The sequence below is a fragment of the Canis lupus genome, chromosome 31, assembly GCF_048164855.1.
Source record: "Canis lupus baileyi chromosome 31, mCanLup2.hap1, whole genome shotgun sequence".
Lineage (NCBI taxonomy): Eukaryota > Metazoa > Chordata > Mammalia > Carnivora > Canidae > Canis > Canis lupus.
The window spans coordinates 41,173,856-41,189,460 of NC_132868.1; the positions used below are offsets into that span (position 1 = coordinate 41,173,856).

The 15,605-nt window shown below is 42.9% G+C and overlaps 1 protein-coding gene across 5 annotated transcripts in view; it reads left to right on the forward strand.

Moving 5' to 3' along the window:
- Positions 1-15,605, forward strand: part of NAALADL2 (N-acetylated alpha-linked acidic dipeptidase like 2) — an 880,805-nt gene that overhangs the window by 817,519 nt on the left and 47,681 nt on the right. For all 5 annotated transcript variants that reach the window (XM_072808120.1, XM_072808121.1, XM_072808122.1 and 2 more), the window contains one exon: positions 13,010-13,103. In XM_072808120.1, the coding sequence (XP_072664221.1) occupies positions 13,010-13,103 (94 nt within the window). The remainder of the gene's footprint in view (positions 1-13,009; positions 13,104-15,605) is intronic.

The following is a 15,605-nucleotide window of genomic DNA, read 5'->3' on the forward strand; positions in this document are numbered from 1 at the left end:
CCTCTCAATGAACCATTTGCACTCATATTTTGTCTCAAGGTCTGTTTCGGAGGGAACCCCGAGTGAGGCTCATGGTCACCTCCTGGTAGCGTGCTCCGAGTTCAGGAGGAGGACACCCAGAGGCAACGGGGCTTGGGGCAGAGGCCAGAAGGCCAGAGGAAGGCCAGGGAGCTTGTATTCCTCACCAGTGGGTTTCTTGCCAACAGAGATTGTCTTAGTTCTTTAATGCCCTGGCATCCATGGGGGTCAGTGTGTATTTAAAACAAAACAAAAAAAAAAAAAAAACAAAAAAACCTTCATTGGTTCAGGGGACAGACTGAGGGCCCATCTATTTAATAACCAAATTAAATGACCGTAGAGATGTACCCTGTTTATGCCTCTTTTCCTTCATTCCATAGCTCGTCCATCGGTCGTCATGGCCACCAGAGGTGCAGAGAGTTTTTGCACAACCCGGCCACAGTGCCTCTGCACTGAAAGCCCAGGCCAGCCCCCAGAACTGGGTGTCCCAGGGTTTGTGCTCAGCCCTTGGTAGCTGCAGGGGCTTGGCGACGACTGTAACGGAGGTTTCCCAGGGTGCTGGAGAGCAGAGGGCCTTCTCTCCCCCGGGGGTGCGTCTATCTCTGGGCTTCCCACCGCCTGATGATGCTGGGTCCCCAAGTTTACTGCCTTCTTTGTAACTGTACACATCCTGAGGTTCACATAGACTTTCCTTGCATGAGACTCATGGCCCAGACAAGGTCAGTCACAGGGAATTCCTACTAACAGCCTCAAGGTTTATGGACAGAATGTCCCCTGTATTTTCTTGGTTAAACTCCTGCTCCTCCTTCAAATGAATTTCCCTCCCAGTAGCTTTTGAATGTCCTCGATGCTGTTTTTGAAGTCCTTTGCTGCCAGGCAACATCCTTTGGGACAAACTCTGCTCATCAGACAAGTTTAATGTCTTTGAAATCTTAAGAAGAGAAGGGCGGGATCTTGAACTGTTTCCTTCCTGGAAGCTTAGGAATTCTTTTTTTTTTTTTTTTTTTTTTAATTTTCATTTATTTATGATAGTCACAGAGAGAGAGAGAGAGGCAGAGACACAGGCAGAGGGAGAAGCAGGCTCCATGCACCGGGAGCCCGATGTGGGATTCGATCCCGGGTCTCCAGGATCGCGCCCTGGGCCAAAGGCAGGCGCCAAACCGCTGCGCCACCCAGGGATCCCAGCTTAGGAATTCTATAGCAGTTTTCCCACCTGCCTCCTCTGACTTTTGAGCTTCACAAATGTGTGTACAAAGCAGTGTGCACAGGTCTATCTGGCAAGGCCTTGTAAATGTCGCGTACCCAAACCTCTCCATGGTAAGTAGCCCTCGAGCCACCCTCTGACAACCACTGGAGCTCCCTTCCAAGGTAACCGGGTGCCTTCATTTCTACATACCCCCTCATAGCAGAGACCTTTCAGTGGCATTTAAGCTTTGTACACCAGTTTCCGGGATGTAAATTTGGTCTGAAGTGACATGCTCTAGTAGTCGTGGGCGATATATAGAAGTCCTTGATTTTCCGAGACAGTTTGACTTTCAAGTAATTGTTTTTCTAATAATAGGACTTGTCAGATCATAGGTTTTTTAGTTGAATGTTGCCTGCCATCAATTTTCCTAGCTATGAAAAGTAGCAGAAAGGAGGTGACATAGGTAGGTGTGTGTTTTGGGGGGAGGAGGTACATAAGGATATATTTTGCATAAATAACTGCATAGCTCTGGCTATAGTGTGGAGAATGGCTTTGAGGCAGACCCTTGATCAGTTGGGGAGTTTGTGGAGTATTTCGAATGACGGGTAACGAGAATCCGAATACTGAATTTCAGCCATGGCAGGGGCACATGGATTTGGCGCACTGACATTAGGCAGTGCCCTTTCATTTCTCCTTTTGCTGAGAAAATAGACTGGGTACGTCAGCAGCACATCCTTGCTTTCTTTCGTCTGCTGACATCACAGTCTGGGAAAGCAGTGCCGAGGCCCGGAAGGCTGCTTCTTGTCCTGCTCACCTCAAGGCAGACTGAGGCCCCTTGTCAACAGCGGCTGCCCTGAGGTTTGTTATCCACGGGACATGTGTTGCTAATGTATGGGTTTTCTCCTACAAAGTGGCATAAATCAGAGTCAGGTCACCTCAGAATGAACCTAACAGCCCGAAGGGCACCATACACCACAAAATCATGTTCCGAAGACTCACCAGACCATAATTTATTAGCTAATGCCTCTGCCCTGGAAGGTAAGGGGATAGGGAAGGACTTTGCATGGATCACTGAATCACGGCCACATGCTTTGCTTGAGTTTTAGGGCTTTCTGACCCCTCACCCCACACCCGACATGCAAACTTCTTTCCTTCCTGCTAACCAACAACTCCACTTCAGCTGCACCGGTTTCTTCATGTTTCTCTGAATATACATGCTTCCTTCTGCTCAGGGCTTTCGTTCATTTTATTCCCTTGATCTGGGATATCCTTCCCCTCTCTCACTCTAGCTTCTTGAGCCCAAAATATGTACGTGTGGCGGAAACCCACGGTATGTTTAGCACGGAAGGCAAAGCAGTGCTTTCCAGAAAACAAAAGATTCATGTTCGCTGAATTTTCTATGGTTACCTTCTTTCCCGATTGTGTGAAAGTGATACGGGTTGTCATATCAAGGAAGGAAGTCATAAGGGGAGAAACTGTCCTATATTTCTCTTTCCTCCCAATTGCACAGCGATGATGAAAGCTCAGTAGATACTAGAGAGATGGTTCATGATTCATCTAATTGTCCTGCTATGTCACACCAGGCCATTGCATGCCGGTCTCTCTCAATTTCTTCCTCACTCTGCCCTATAATGTAGATGTTATAATTCTCTCACCGCACGACCTCCTAGAGTGGGGCCGCACTGCGTTAGAAGTCTGAGGACGTAGAAGTAATCCCACAACGGTAGTTGAACTTGCGGCTCAGGTAGGAGGCACAAACCATGCTTGCTTTAACCTGGAATTACTCAAAATGGAACAAATCATATATTTACTGAGTGTCTCTGCCTATAACTAAAAAAAAATATTATAGAATTATGGTATTGGTATTGCTTTAATAAATCTATTTTTGTCCAAATCTTTTGTCACCGAATTAAATCAATTCATTCAAAACAATCATTGTAGATACAGTCATTGTATTTGCCAGTGAGATCTAATAATGGGGGGGGGGGGAATGCCTACTGTCAATATTCACAGAATTGTAAATATCTCTTTTTTAATCTCTAGACTGGTATGGAAAAGATTTTTGGCAAAATCAAAAAATATGAAAATATCTCCCTGCATGACAATGAAGCAATATATGATTAACAGAGTTTAACCAAAAATTACATGTGTGTGTTTGTATGTCTATCTTCCTTTATTAAGTTTCTGAAAACATTCCCCTGAATCTTTAAATATGACTAAAATTATTTTAGGTTGGAGAAAGAGAAATTTTATATGACAAAGTATAAATTTCTTTTATTAGCCTTAAAATCTAGAAGAAGGCTGGGGCACCTGGGTGGCTCAGTGATTGAGCATCTGCCTTTGACTCAGGGCATGACCCCGGGGTCCTGGAATCGAGTCCCACATTGGGCTCCCCGCAGAAAGCCTGTGTCTCTGTCTGTCTTTCTGTGTGTCTCATGAATAAATAAATAAAATCTTAAAAAAAAAAAATCTAGAAGAAGGCTGTACTATTACTATCTTGCAATAATATAATCTTGCCTGATACCAGGGAAACCAGGAACTCCAGAAATATCAATATTACCTAGTGAGAGAGGGAAGCCTTTGCAGTGTGGGTTCATTAAGTAATTTTTCAACATAATCTTTTTTGAAGACTTTTATTTCTGTAGAATAATTTTGTTGTCATTTGTTGTTGTAATGCATCCTTCCTTTATCTTGTAGGATAGGGGTAGGGTGGCCTGGGGAGAGTGGGGAAGGTCCTGAGGCAGATGGTGTGCTTGTAAGGGAATCTCAGGTGGCTCCAGGGTGTGCCGTCACCAGGACGGTAAGGCCGAAGGCCGCCATATTCCCACAAAGAACAGGGAGTCAATGGTCCAAGGATGAAAACAGCTCTGGGAAATCTCAGGAGGCCACCCAGAGAGTTCCAGCAAAATAGCAGAGTAAAGTAACCTGAGAATAAGGACACAAAAAGGATAGGGAGTGGGGTGCCCGGGGGCTCAGTAGGTCAAGTACCTGCCTTCTGCTCAGGTTGTGATCCTGGGGTCCTGGGATCGAGCCCCACATAGGGCTCCCTGCTCAGTGGGGAGTGCGCTTCTCCCTCTACCCCTCCCTCCTGCTCTGCTCTCTCTCTTTCTCATAAATTAAAAAAAAAGGGGGGGGTGGTCTTGGGGGTGGGGAGAACAGCTTCATTTTTCCCACCTTACCCGTTGCCCGGCCTAGCCCTGCTCAGCATCCAGAGAAAACTCTCTAGCCAAAAAGAGTTCTCCCTGTAGGCAAAAAGAGCACAAGAGTGACCAGGCCCCCTGACCTTTTGCAGTCACATGAAGGACCCAGCCCAGACTCCTCCTTTCTCTGGCCTGTGCCTCCAAGTACCAGCAGCTAGTCCCTGGGAGGTTGTGTGCATGTGCTAAGCTGGCTCCAGTGGCTGTGACTGGCCTTTATTGTGTGTGACCTGCCAGCCTCTGCAACCAGCCTCTGGGGTCAGCCTCTGGGACCAGCCTCTGGGGCCAGCCTCTGGAACCAGCCTCTGGGACCAGCCTCTGGGGCCAGCCTCTGCAACCAGACACTCTGGGGCCAGCCTCTGGGGCCAGCCTCTGCATCAGCCTCTGCATCAGCCTCTGTATCAGCCTCTGCAACCAGCCTCTGTAACCAGCCTCTCTAACCAGCCTCTGGGGCCAGCCTCTGCAACCAGCATCTGCATTCACTCACATGCACACCCACAGCCAGACCCCCTGCAGCTGCCTGTGGGCCTGAAGCCAGGCCAACCCCAGCCACAGGCTCGTGTTGTGGAGGGTACCTGCCAATAGCCCCTGTGGTGCACACCCGCGTGCTGCCAGCACCAATTCTGGTTACCAGACCTCAAAAGTGCACAGGCCTGCAGCCAGCCTCTGCAGTCACCTGGGTGCTCGCTGATTGCCCACGTCCTGCAGCTGCTCATGCACCCACCGCTGGCCCCAGCCTCTGCTTTTGCCCCCGGGTGTGTGCCTGTGGCTGGCCCCTGTCATCATTCAGGCCCCTGCAGCCGGCTCCCCAGCCACACAGGTGCACACCGGCGGCTCTGGCCACCACTACCCCATGCCCTGTCCCCTCCCCTGGGGAAGCCGACCCAACAGCTGTTCCAGCCATTCCGAGCCCTGCACAGTGCTTGCTGCCCAGGATCCTGCCATTGTCATTGTCATGCACCTCAGCTGCCCAAGCCAGGGAGATGCTTAAATCTCCACTTGTTTGTGAATTTTAGTCTTCATCTTGCCATTGGTTTCTAGTTTCACACCATGCGATTTGAATCTTCTTAAATTACATTTTTGGTGTGTTCAATGGCTATGGGACAGAACGTTCTGTAACCCTACACAAGGTCCATCTGGTCAAGCATCTGGTTTTCGTCCAGGGTTTCCTCATGGATTTTCTATTTGGATGACCTCTGCACTGTTGAAAGAGACCTAACCACCCCACCCTGCCCCAGTTCCTGTAGTGTTCTTTTCTTTCTTCATGTCTGTTAATATTTACTTTATATATTTAGAGATCCTCATGTTGAGTGCATAAGTATTTACAAATTTTATATCCTCTGGTGGGATTGACTCCTTTATCACTGTGCTGTGACCTTCTTTGTCTCCTATCACGATCTCTATCTTGTGTAAGTTAAGATGCCTCTGCTTCCTGTGGGTTTCCATTTACGTGGAACTTACTGTTTTGTTTTGTTTTTGTTTTTGTTTTTCCCTCCACTCACTTTCAGTCTGGGTATGTCCCTAGAGCTGCAGTGAGCTTCTTGTGGGCCACATAGAGCTGGGTCTTATGTTTTTGTCCCTTCATCCACTCTCTTTTTATTGGAAAATTTAGCCCATTGACATTTAAAGTAATTATTGAGGCATGGACTTACTATTGCCATTTGTTCATTGTTTTATGACTGTTTTATTTTTTTTTTATGGCTGTTTTAGAGTTCTTCTGTTTCCTCTCCTGCTCTCATCCCTGTGATTTGACAGTCTTCCGTAGCGTCATGCTCCAACTGCTATCCTCATTCTTGTGTATCTGTTATAGATTTTCCCTTTGCTGTTACCATGAAACTTACCTAAAGCATCTCATATTTACAATAGTCTTATTTTAAGCTGAAAACAACTTAAATTCAAATGCACACTAAAGCTTGATATTTTTACCTTCCCACACCCCCACAAGGTTATGTTTCTGATGCCCCAATTTCCATCATTACCTTATTTATCTGCTAAAAAACTTATGGTAGTTATTTCTTAAGGTTTTTGTATTTTGGTTCATACATGATTTATGTGATTTCCCAGCCACCATTGAAAATCAAAGTATTCTGGATTTAACTATATATTTGTCTTTATTGGTGAAATTTATCCCTCCCTGATTTCCCATTACTAATTATCATCCTTTTGCTTCAGATTCAAGAGTTCCTTTTAACACTTCTTGTAAGAGTGTTAAGAGTGTTAAAGAGTGGTGGGGGTGAACTTCTTCAGCTTTTGCTTGTTTGGAAAACTCTGAACTGCTCCTTCAATTCTGAAGGACACATTGACTGGGCAGCATATTCTTGATTGTCTTTTTTTTTTTTTTTCTTTTAGCACTTTCCATATATTATCCCAGTCTCTCCTGGCCTGCCAAGTTTCTCCAGAAAAATCTACTGATAGTCTTATGGAGGTTCTCTTATATGGAACAAGTTGTTTTTCACTTTGCCTCTTTTAAGATTCTCTCTTTGCTTGTAACTTTTGACAATTTAGTTATAATGTGTTTTCACATGGTTCTCTGTGGATTCATTTTATTTGGGTCTTATAAATGATGAAACTTTTCAGCCATTCTTTTTCTTTTTATTTTTTTTTTTTCTTTTTTTTTTTTTCTTTTTCTTTTTAAATAAGATTTATTTTAAAAAATAATAAATAAATAAATAAATAAATAAATAAATAAATAAATAAGATTTATTCATTTTAGGGAGAGAGAAGAAATCATGTGAGTGTGAATGGGGGGAGAGGCATAGAGAATCTCAAGCAGACTCCCCACTGAGCCTGGAGCACAGCCTGGGGCAACCTGGACTTGGATCTCATGACCCTAAGATCATGACCTGAGCCAAAATCAAGAGTTGGACACTTAGCCAACTGAACCACCCAGATGCTCTAGCCATTATTATTTTTTTTCTAGCCAGTATTTCTTTAACCAAGCTTTCTAATACTTGTGATCTCACTCATATGTGGAATATAAAACATACAACGAATGAGCAAATAAATAGAATCATAAATACAGAGAACAAACTCTTACCAGAGGGAAGGGGTTTGAGGGAATGGACAAAATGAGGGAATTGGATTGGGAGATAGAGGCTTCTGGTTATGGAATATATGAGTCTCCAGGATGAAAGCGCAGCATAGGGAATATAGTCCGTGTGATTGTGATAGTGTTGTGTGGTGACAGGTGGTAGCTGCCCTTGGGGTGAGCAGAGCATCAGGTATAGAGCCATTCAATAACTATGTGGTATACCTGACACTAAGGTAACATTGTTTTCAACAATATTCAAAAAAATTTAAAGACGTTTTTAAAGCTTTCTTCTCTTTTCTCTTTCTCTTCTTCTCCTGGAACTTCTAGGATGTGAATATTGACTTATTTGATGATATCCCGTGTGTCTCTTAGTCTGGCTCTTTTTTATTCTGCTTTCTCCTATTTGTTATTCTGATTGGATGGATTCATATCTTTGAGTTTGCTGATCCTTTCTTTTGCTTGATCTAGTCAGCTATTGAAATCATCTACTGAATTTCTCAGTTCAGTTGTTGTATTCTTCAGTTCTACGATTTGTTCATTACTTTTTAAAATATTTTCTGTACCTTTATTGAAATGCTCACTTTGCTATGCATTGTTCTTCTTATCTTGGTGAGCAAATTCATTATTTTGATCTCTTTATCTGGTAAATCGCTTACCTCCATTTCATTAAGGTCTGTTTCTGAATTTTTTTCTTATCCTTTTGTTTGGAACCTATATCTCTATTTCTTTACTCTTCTTCATTGTCTGTGTGGGTTTCTGTGCACTAGATTAAAAAAAAAAAAAAAAAACAACTACCATTTCTAATCTTGACAGAATGGCCTTGTGTAGGAGACAAAAAATGTATTATTCAGCCCGGCCCTAGCTCTTGGTTTTCTCTTATTTGTTTGTGATTGGGCTTACAGTGGTTGAGGGTGTGCTAAGATCTATTAGTGTCCCAAAGGGGAGAATCTCAGTCAGCAACTAGATTGTAGGCTGATTGGAAGCAAGGTCCTCAGGACGCAGCTCCGGAAGTATGTAAATAAACCTCTTTCAGGGAAATACTAGAAGACAGACAATTCTATTGGCTTTTTTTTTTCTTTTATTTTAAGATTTTGTTTATTTATTTGAGAGAGACAGTGAGAGAGAGCACAAGCAGGGGGAGCTATAGAGGGAGAGGGAGAAGTAGGCTCCCCGCTGAACAGGGAGCTGGATTGCGGGGTTCCATCCCAGGACCCTGGGATCGTGACCTGAGCTTCAACCAACTGAGCCACCCAGACACCCCTTCTGTTGGCTTCCTAAGTGCTGAGCTCCAGAGGGATAGCCAGTTAAGAAATGTTTCTTTATTTGCAGTCCTGTGAAACTTAGGAATGCAAGCTCCATGGGCCGCCATAGCCAGGGTTCAAGGGGTGTGTCCCCATCCCCGAGGTGGCAGTTGTAAAAGCTGGGGTGCCAGATAGGTATATAAACTCCTTCTAGGAGGATATCGGTGGTTTGGAGGAGGCTGCTGGAAGAATGCTAAGATCGTATCTATTGGCTTCCCTGTTCTCTGGGGAAGGAGATCACAATCGTGCCTGGATGTGTGTTGTAGTAGGCACCTGACCCTCAGGCAGCAGTTACAAAATATGCACGTAGGCCTCCTTCAGGGGGCATTTCCTCTTCTCATTTCAGGCTGAACCCGGAGGGGATAGCTGATTAAGAAGTGGGTTTATTTTATTTGCCGCAGCCCTCTGGGAATTCAAACTCAATAACTCAAGCCCCACCGGCCACCAGAGCCAGGCAACCAAGGGGGTGCATCTTCTGGGCACCAGGCAGGTGCCCAGGCTCCTTTCAGGGAGACACTGATGAGCAGGACAGAGAGACAATGTGAAGAGGGCACGTGGCAGCCTCCGTCTCCAGAGACAACTGCAGGTGGCCCCTAGGTGCGTGTTAAATCAGAACCCTGATGCTCAAGCTGTGGCCTTTATGATATGTAAATAGACCTCTTTCAGAGGGCAACTGGGATATAGTCAGTTTTTGCTTGCTACCTCTTCACTGAGCCCTGGGGACTCACAACAAGTCCTCACAGGCCCCTTAAGTCCTGTTTCTTCATTTGCTATAGTGTTGTCAGCTTTGTGGACACAAGTCTCATTGGCTTGTAGGGCTAGATGTTTTGGGGGCCTGTCCCTCCGGTGGAAGTCTGAACGGTTAGAGCACTCCATGCTGGATCCAAGCCCTTCTCTCCTCAGGGAGAAACTGGGAGTTGAGAGTTTTCTCCCAATTATACGTTGCTGTGATGTGCTAGTGTTTATGGTCAGAGTGCATCTCGGCCTTTCTTACACATTTCAAAGTAGTATTTTTATTTGCTGATGCGTCAGAGACATGCAATTAGACTTTTTTTCCCCCCAGAAGGAATTGTTTTACGTGTAGCTGTAGATTCGGTGTGTTCATGGGAGGAGGTAAGGCCAGGATCCTTCTGTATTACCACCTTGGACTGGAACCCAGCAAGGCTTACCCTTATACCTATGTTTTTGACGTAGAATTAATTCCCCCACTACCGGCCTCTAGGTTTGCCAAGATAATAAAATGAGATATTTAAGTGTAAAGCTTAACTTTGAAAACAGCGGGTCTTTATATAAATACAAGAGGAGCTTGCTTCGGATGCCTGAAGAAGAGTGATTCCAGAGTGGATGAGAGAGTAGGAGTACGGCTCATCTCCTCCTACTTCATGGTGAGACCAGCGCAAATCCCCCTCTTGCTTATGAGGCTGCAAATAAAGCGGTGGGGTGGAAGCATTGTCTCGTGGGCCAGGTGCCTCGGAAGTCCCCGGATTTGTTGTCAGGTTCTTTTTGAAAGGAATAGCAAGGTGGCTGGCTTACGCTCCAGTTGTTGGAGCTGCCAAATGACTCTTAAGACAAAACAAAACAACTCGCAGCAGCGGCACACAGTGAAGTTGCCTTTCTCTTCCCTCCCCATCCTTTCATTTTAATCTTTTATAATGTGTGGCTTCCAGATTCCAAAACTGTAAACAAAACATGTCTGTTCTGTCGTTTCCATTATCCAGTGCAAATTGAAAAGAAGAAACCATAATGCTTCTTAATCTTCTTTAAAAATTCCTTTTTACAAATAATTTATTTCCAAATATCAGCGTTTCTTATATGATTTGGATGTAGTGAGGTGGCACAGAGACAGAATTCATATCAACCTATTGCAGATAAAGCCTTTCCCCTGAAAAACAGCATTATCAGAGTAGGCAGTTTCCCAGGATTTGTGTGATCACTATTCTGGGGATGAAATTCTGCAAATAAACCGGAGGCATTGAGGGTGGGGGAGGGGGAAATGGTTACTACATTTGGGAGAAAAAATATCTCAAAGAAATAAAAGGACACCCAAAGTGTTCCTTCGCCTCTTTCTTTCTAAGAGATGTAGGTTTTTCAAGCATTTAGAAGATCAAATTGAATTGTACTTTTATCATGATATAAATTGTGCAAACAACTGGGAATTATGGCTTTTAAATATTAAACGGAATTTGACCCTTGTCGAATCTGTAGATGTGCATATTTAACATCGTATTTTCCCCGTAAGCCGTTGTCTTTTACTTGTTCTATAATGTCTCGAGTTAGTGTGCTAATTTCCCCTGTGTAGTTTCACAAGACAATATTTTCATTTACTAACAGCATTTCATAGTACGGTAATAACATCAACGCAGCCACATTTCCCTGTGTGCCGGCTTCAGGGTTATTAGAGATGTAGGGACATTTGTTAAGCCCAGGTAAATATTAAACATCAATTGAGAGAGAGGGAGAGTAACAGTGGCATGTGCTGCCGGCAGGAGGTTCCTCTGAGATGTATATGGATGCATACGATTAGCTCAGTCTAGGAAGCAGATGCTCGTTCAGCTGGAGTGCATATGCTGGTTTCAAGCACAGCCCTGGAGCCGGGGCTGGGGGATGTGCATGTATGGACATGCCGGGTATGAGTTTTGGAGATGCCATTAGAGGGTTTTTTTTTTTTTACTTGACTTAAACATGGACCCCAAAGATACATAAATGATACTAGGTTTTGACAGATTTTGGAAAAGTCATTATTAACAGAGTAAAGCCTTAAGGAAGATAGTAACGGAGATTTTAATGGAGTTTTTCAGACTAAATTACATTTATATTTTCTGATTCCTAATGAAAGCAACAGTTTGTTTTATTTTTTTGTAAGTTTTCATTTAAATCCCGGTTAGTCAACATACAGTGTAATACTAGTTGCAGGCGTATGATTTAGTGATGCAGCACTTCCTTAGGACACAGGGTGCTCCTCATCATCACCCCCTCCTTAATCCCCATTACCTATCTCACCCAGCCCCCTGCCCACCTCCCCTCTGGTAACCATCTGTTTAGAACTCAATTATATTTTAAATGAAATAAATTGATCATTAATTTTGTCTGGAGTTTTACTTAGTCCCATAACCAGATATTGATTTTTCAGTTATTTCTCTCTACTGTTTATTTTTTTGTGTGTCATTCTGAACTGCTTTATAAGGAATTATTTTATTTTTTTGTAAATTTATTTTTTATTGGTGTTCAATTTGCCAACATATAGAATAACACCCAGTGCTCATTCTGTCAAGCGCCCCCCTCAGTGCCCATCAACCAGTCACCCCCACCCCCCGCCCTCCTCCCCTTCCACCACCCCTAGTTCGTTTCCCAGAGTTAGGAGTCTCTCATGGTCTGTCTCCCTTTCTGATATTTCCCACTCATTTTTTCTCCTTTCCCTTTTATTCCCTTTCACTATTTTTTATATTCCCCAAATGAATGAGACCATAGAATGTTTGTCCTCCGATTGACTTATTTCACTCAGCATAATACCCTCCAGGTCCATCCATGTCGAAGCAAATGGTGGGTATTTGTCATTTCTAATGGCTGAGTAATATTCCATTGTATAAATAAAATAAGGAATTATTTTAAAGTTTAAATATTGCAACTTCTTGAAGGAGGGTGATGTGTCTTAATATTTTAGCTTAAAAAAGGAGAAAATGTTATATGCCTTTATATACTATTTAAGACATGAAAAATACACAGAATGTGTTTTCTTTCCTTATAGACAAAATTAGGGGCACCTAGAGGGATCAGTTGGTGAAACAACTACCTTTGGCTCAGGTCAGGCTCCCAGCGTCCTGGGATCAAGATCCAGCGTGCAGGGCTCCCTGGTCAGGGGGAGTCTGCTTCACCCTCTCCCTCTGCCCCTCTTCCCCACCCATGTTCTCTCTCTTTCAAGTAAATAAAATCTTTTTTAAAAAACTAAAAAGAAATCTAGGGATGCGTCGGGGGCTCATTGGTTGAGTGTCTGCCTTTGGCTCAGGGTATGACCTTGGGGTCCTGGGATTGAGTCCTGCATTGGGCTCCCTGCATGGAGCCTGCTTCTCCCTCTGCCTCTCTCTGTGTATCTCTCATGAATAAATAAATATAATCTTTAAAAAAAAGAAATTTAAAAAGAAAAGATATCTTATAAAAGTACATTTTACCCTCTGTGTTTTTACTACTGTGGTTATATAAGAATGTATGAAATAATGAAAAAGCAAATCAAAAACCCTTAATACTGAATGCTAGCATCTTTTGTGTTTTTCTCTTTCAGCTCACGGGAGAAGTGATTTTGCAAATTGCCAATGAACCAGTTCTGCCCTTTAATGCACTCGATGTAGCTTTAGAAGTTCAAAACAGTCTTAAAGGTAATTTTTCTTTGAATTATAGAATTTTCAACAAATGTAAAATTGTCTAATTTTTAATGAGCAATGGATAAAATCATATGCTGACTTATTGGCTATGGAATGCAGTGACTCCCTTCGTGGGGAGGATTATGGTCGAGAGGGGCTTAGAAGAAATCTGACCACCACATCCACAGGAACAAGGTGTATTTATGTGTGAGCACCAGACAAAATATCAGATTATAGAGGATGTTTCCCCTACTTTCCTTTATCAGAGAGATTGATCATTTCAAACTTCTGTTATCATTTATAGGTTCCACATGGAAAAATGTAGTTCAGGTATTTTCCCAAATAAATAAATAAGAGAGTAGATAAATAAGTTTATACCTAATATTCAGTCAGTTCAAACAAGACTGACTGGAAGTTTTTCCTTGGGGATTAATTCCTGAGGTATGGGCTCCATGCCGTTCCACTCAAGTGTTGGCTCATCCTAGATTAAAGGTGACAAGAAAATAAATTTTGCCGTAGTTTCAATACTTTCATATTCAAATATGTCTCTTTCTGCAGAATTCTAAGACTATTTTAATAGTTACCTTCATTTCCCTTTCATCTGCATGCAGATCTTTCGACTCAACTTACAATTTGTCTTCATTAACCAGATACAATGGGCAGTGCTGCAATTGGAGATTGCACCCTCCTCTTTGAGTCACACGTCTTGTTGTCAGATATTTAACGTGTGATTTGTAGGCATATACTTCTCAACGCAAAAGCCAATACCTGAACTAGAGTTACTTAAGCAGTAATCCTTAGAAAATGGATTATTCTTTTTCTTTTTTGGGGGGGGAGGGGAATGAATTATTGTTAACAGCCAAATATTTCCAGTATCTGAAAGTTGAATACTTTTTTTTTTTTTTTTTAATTTTGACTACAGGGATTGCTTAACCTGGAGAATACTACAACACAATTTACAACACAATTCCCCCCCTCAATGATTCTAGTTATATTGGCTGTTGAAAGCAGTTGAACTGTTTACGGTTATTTGTTCATATATGATGTGGCCTCAGATGACTCTGTTTTCAGTATTTTTAAGCTAGTCTCTATGCAGTTTCCTTCTTTTTTACTTTTGTCAAGCTTCTATCTTAGACTTGCTTGATACAGGCTTTCCATAAACCTTCAATTTGTAAAAAAAAAAAAAAAAAAAAATGTAGTTTCTGTGAAACTCAGGAAAGCAAAGTGCAATAAAATGAGAGATGCCTGTATTGGGGGCAGCGTGAGAGTTCAGAAGAAATATAGATATTTTAACGAGATGATTCAACACAATTATTCAGCCTTCAGCTGGGGATTCAGATATAGAACTGATAGATTTGGATTTAATCAGGCTAGAGCTCTAATGGGAAAGGGACAAAGAACAAGGTAAGATAAAACTGGGAGTATGCACAAAGGAGCGCCCATGGAGGTGGGCCAAAGTATCTAAAGTGAGGAGATGAAGACAATGAGGGGGAACAGAAATGAAGGAGGATTGACAGATGCCACTTCTTGGTGCGATCAAAGAACTGACAGTGAGTGAGCTAAAAAAGACTCATTTGCTAGTGGCCAGCAAATGGGATTATTAAAAATGCGATCATGCAAAGATCAGAGACATCGGTAATGAGAGGGTTCAGGCGAGGGATGGAAGGACAAAAGGCCAAGGGAAAGAAAGTCTACAATAGGTGGGTATTGAAATTACCAAGAATTAAGACCGGACCAATACGTGTAAGAGAGAGTGACTGAACCAGGCCCTAAAGCCTTCCCAGAATGAGCAGTAATGACCCAGAGGCACCTGCTAGTGTTCTAGGGCTGGCGGGAGAAGGAACACCGCCTGGGAGGGCTGTGGTGGAAGCGGTATCGTCAGGGATTAGGCAGGTTTTAGTTCAAGGAAGAAGGTACAGAAATATTCTGAAAAGAGGCCAGGTTAATAATCCTTTCTTTAATAGTCACCTCTCAAGGCGTGTTGGTACAAGGGGGGAAGAAAGCTGCAGTCATGCCACAGAGATTTCCACTGCAAGCTGATGCTCCTGAGTCTCGATGAACCGCTCCCTAACGTCACGGTTCTCGGCTGGGTGAGCCCAGGAGCATTTTGGCCTCTTGCTGGTAGGTCGGACTGCCTCTGCTAGACCTAAAGAACCTTTTCTTTGGTTTTGGTTTTGTTTTGCGTTTTGTTTCCTTTGATGTGAAACCTCTTGGGTCTCCTTGCTGCTTTCACTCAGAAAGATGTGGGCAGACTTAAGATGCGCCCATAATAGAGACACAAAACAAAGCCAAACAAATGTGATGGAAATGTAGAAATATAAGCAAAAAAAAATATTTTTTACTATGACCTGAGTATGCATATTTGTTCAAAGTGGATATGATTCAAACAAAAAAAGAAGAAAAAAATGAAAAAAAAAAAGTGGATACGATTCATCACCTTTAAGCTACACATTTTCGCATTTTCGCCATCCCGATTCAAAGTTATTTGCTCTGTGTCAAAGTGAAAGATCATTCGAA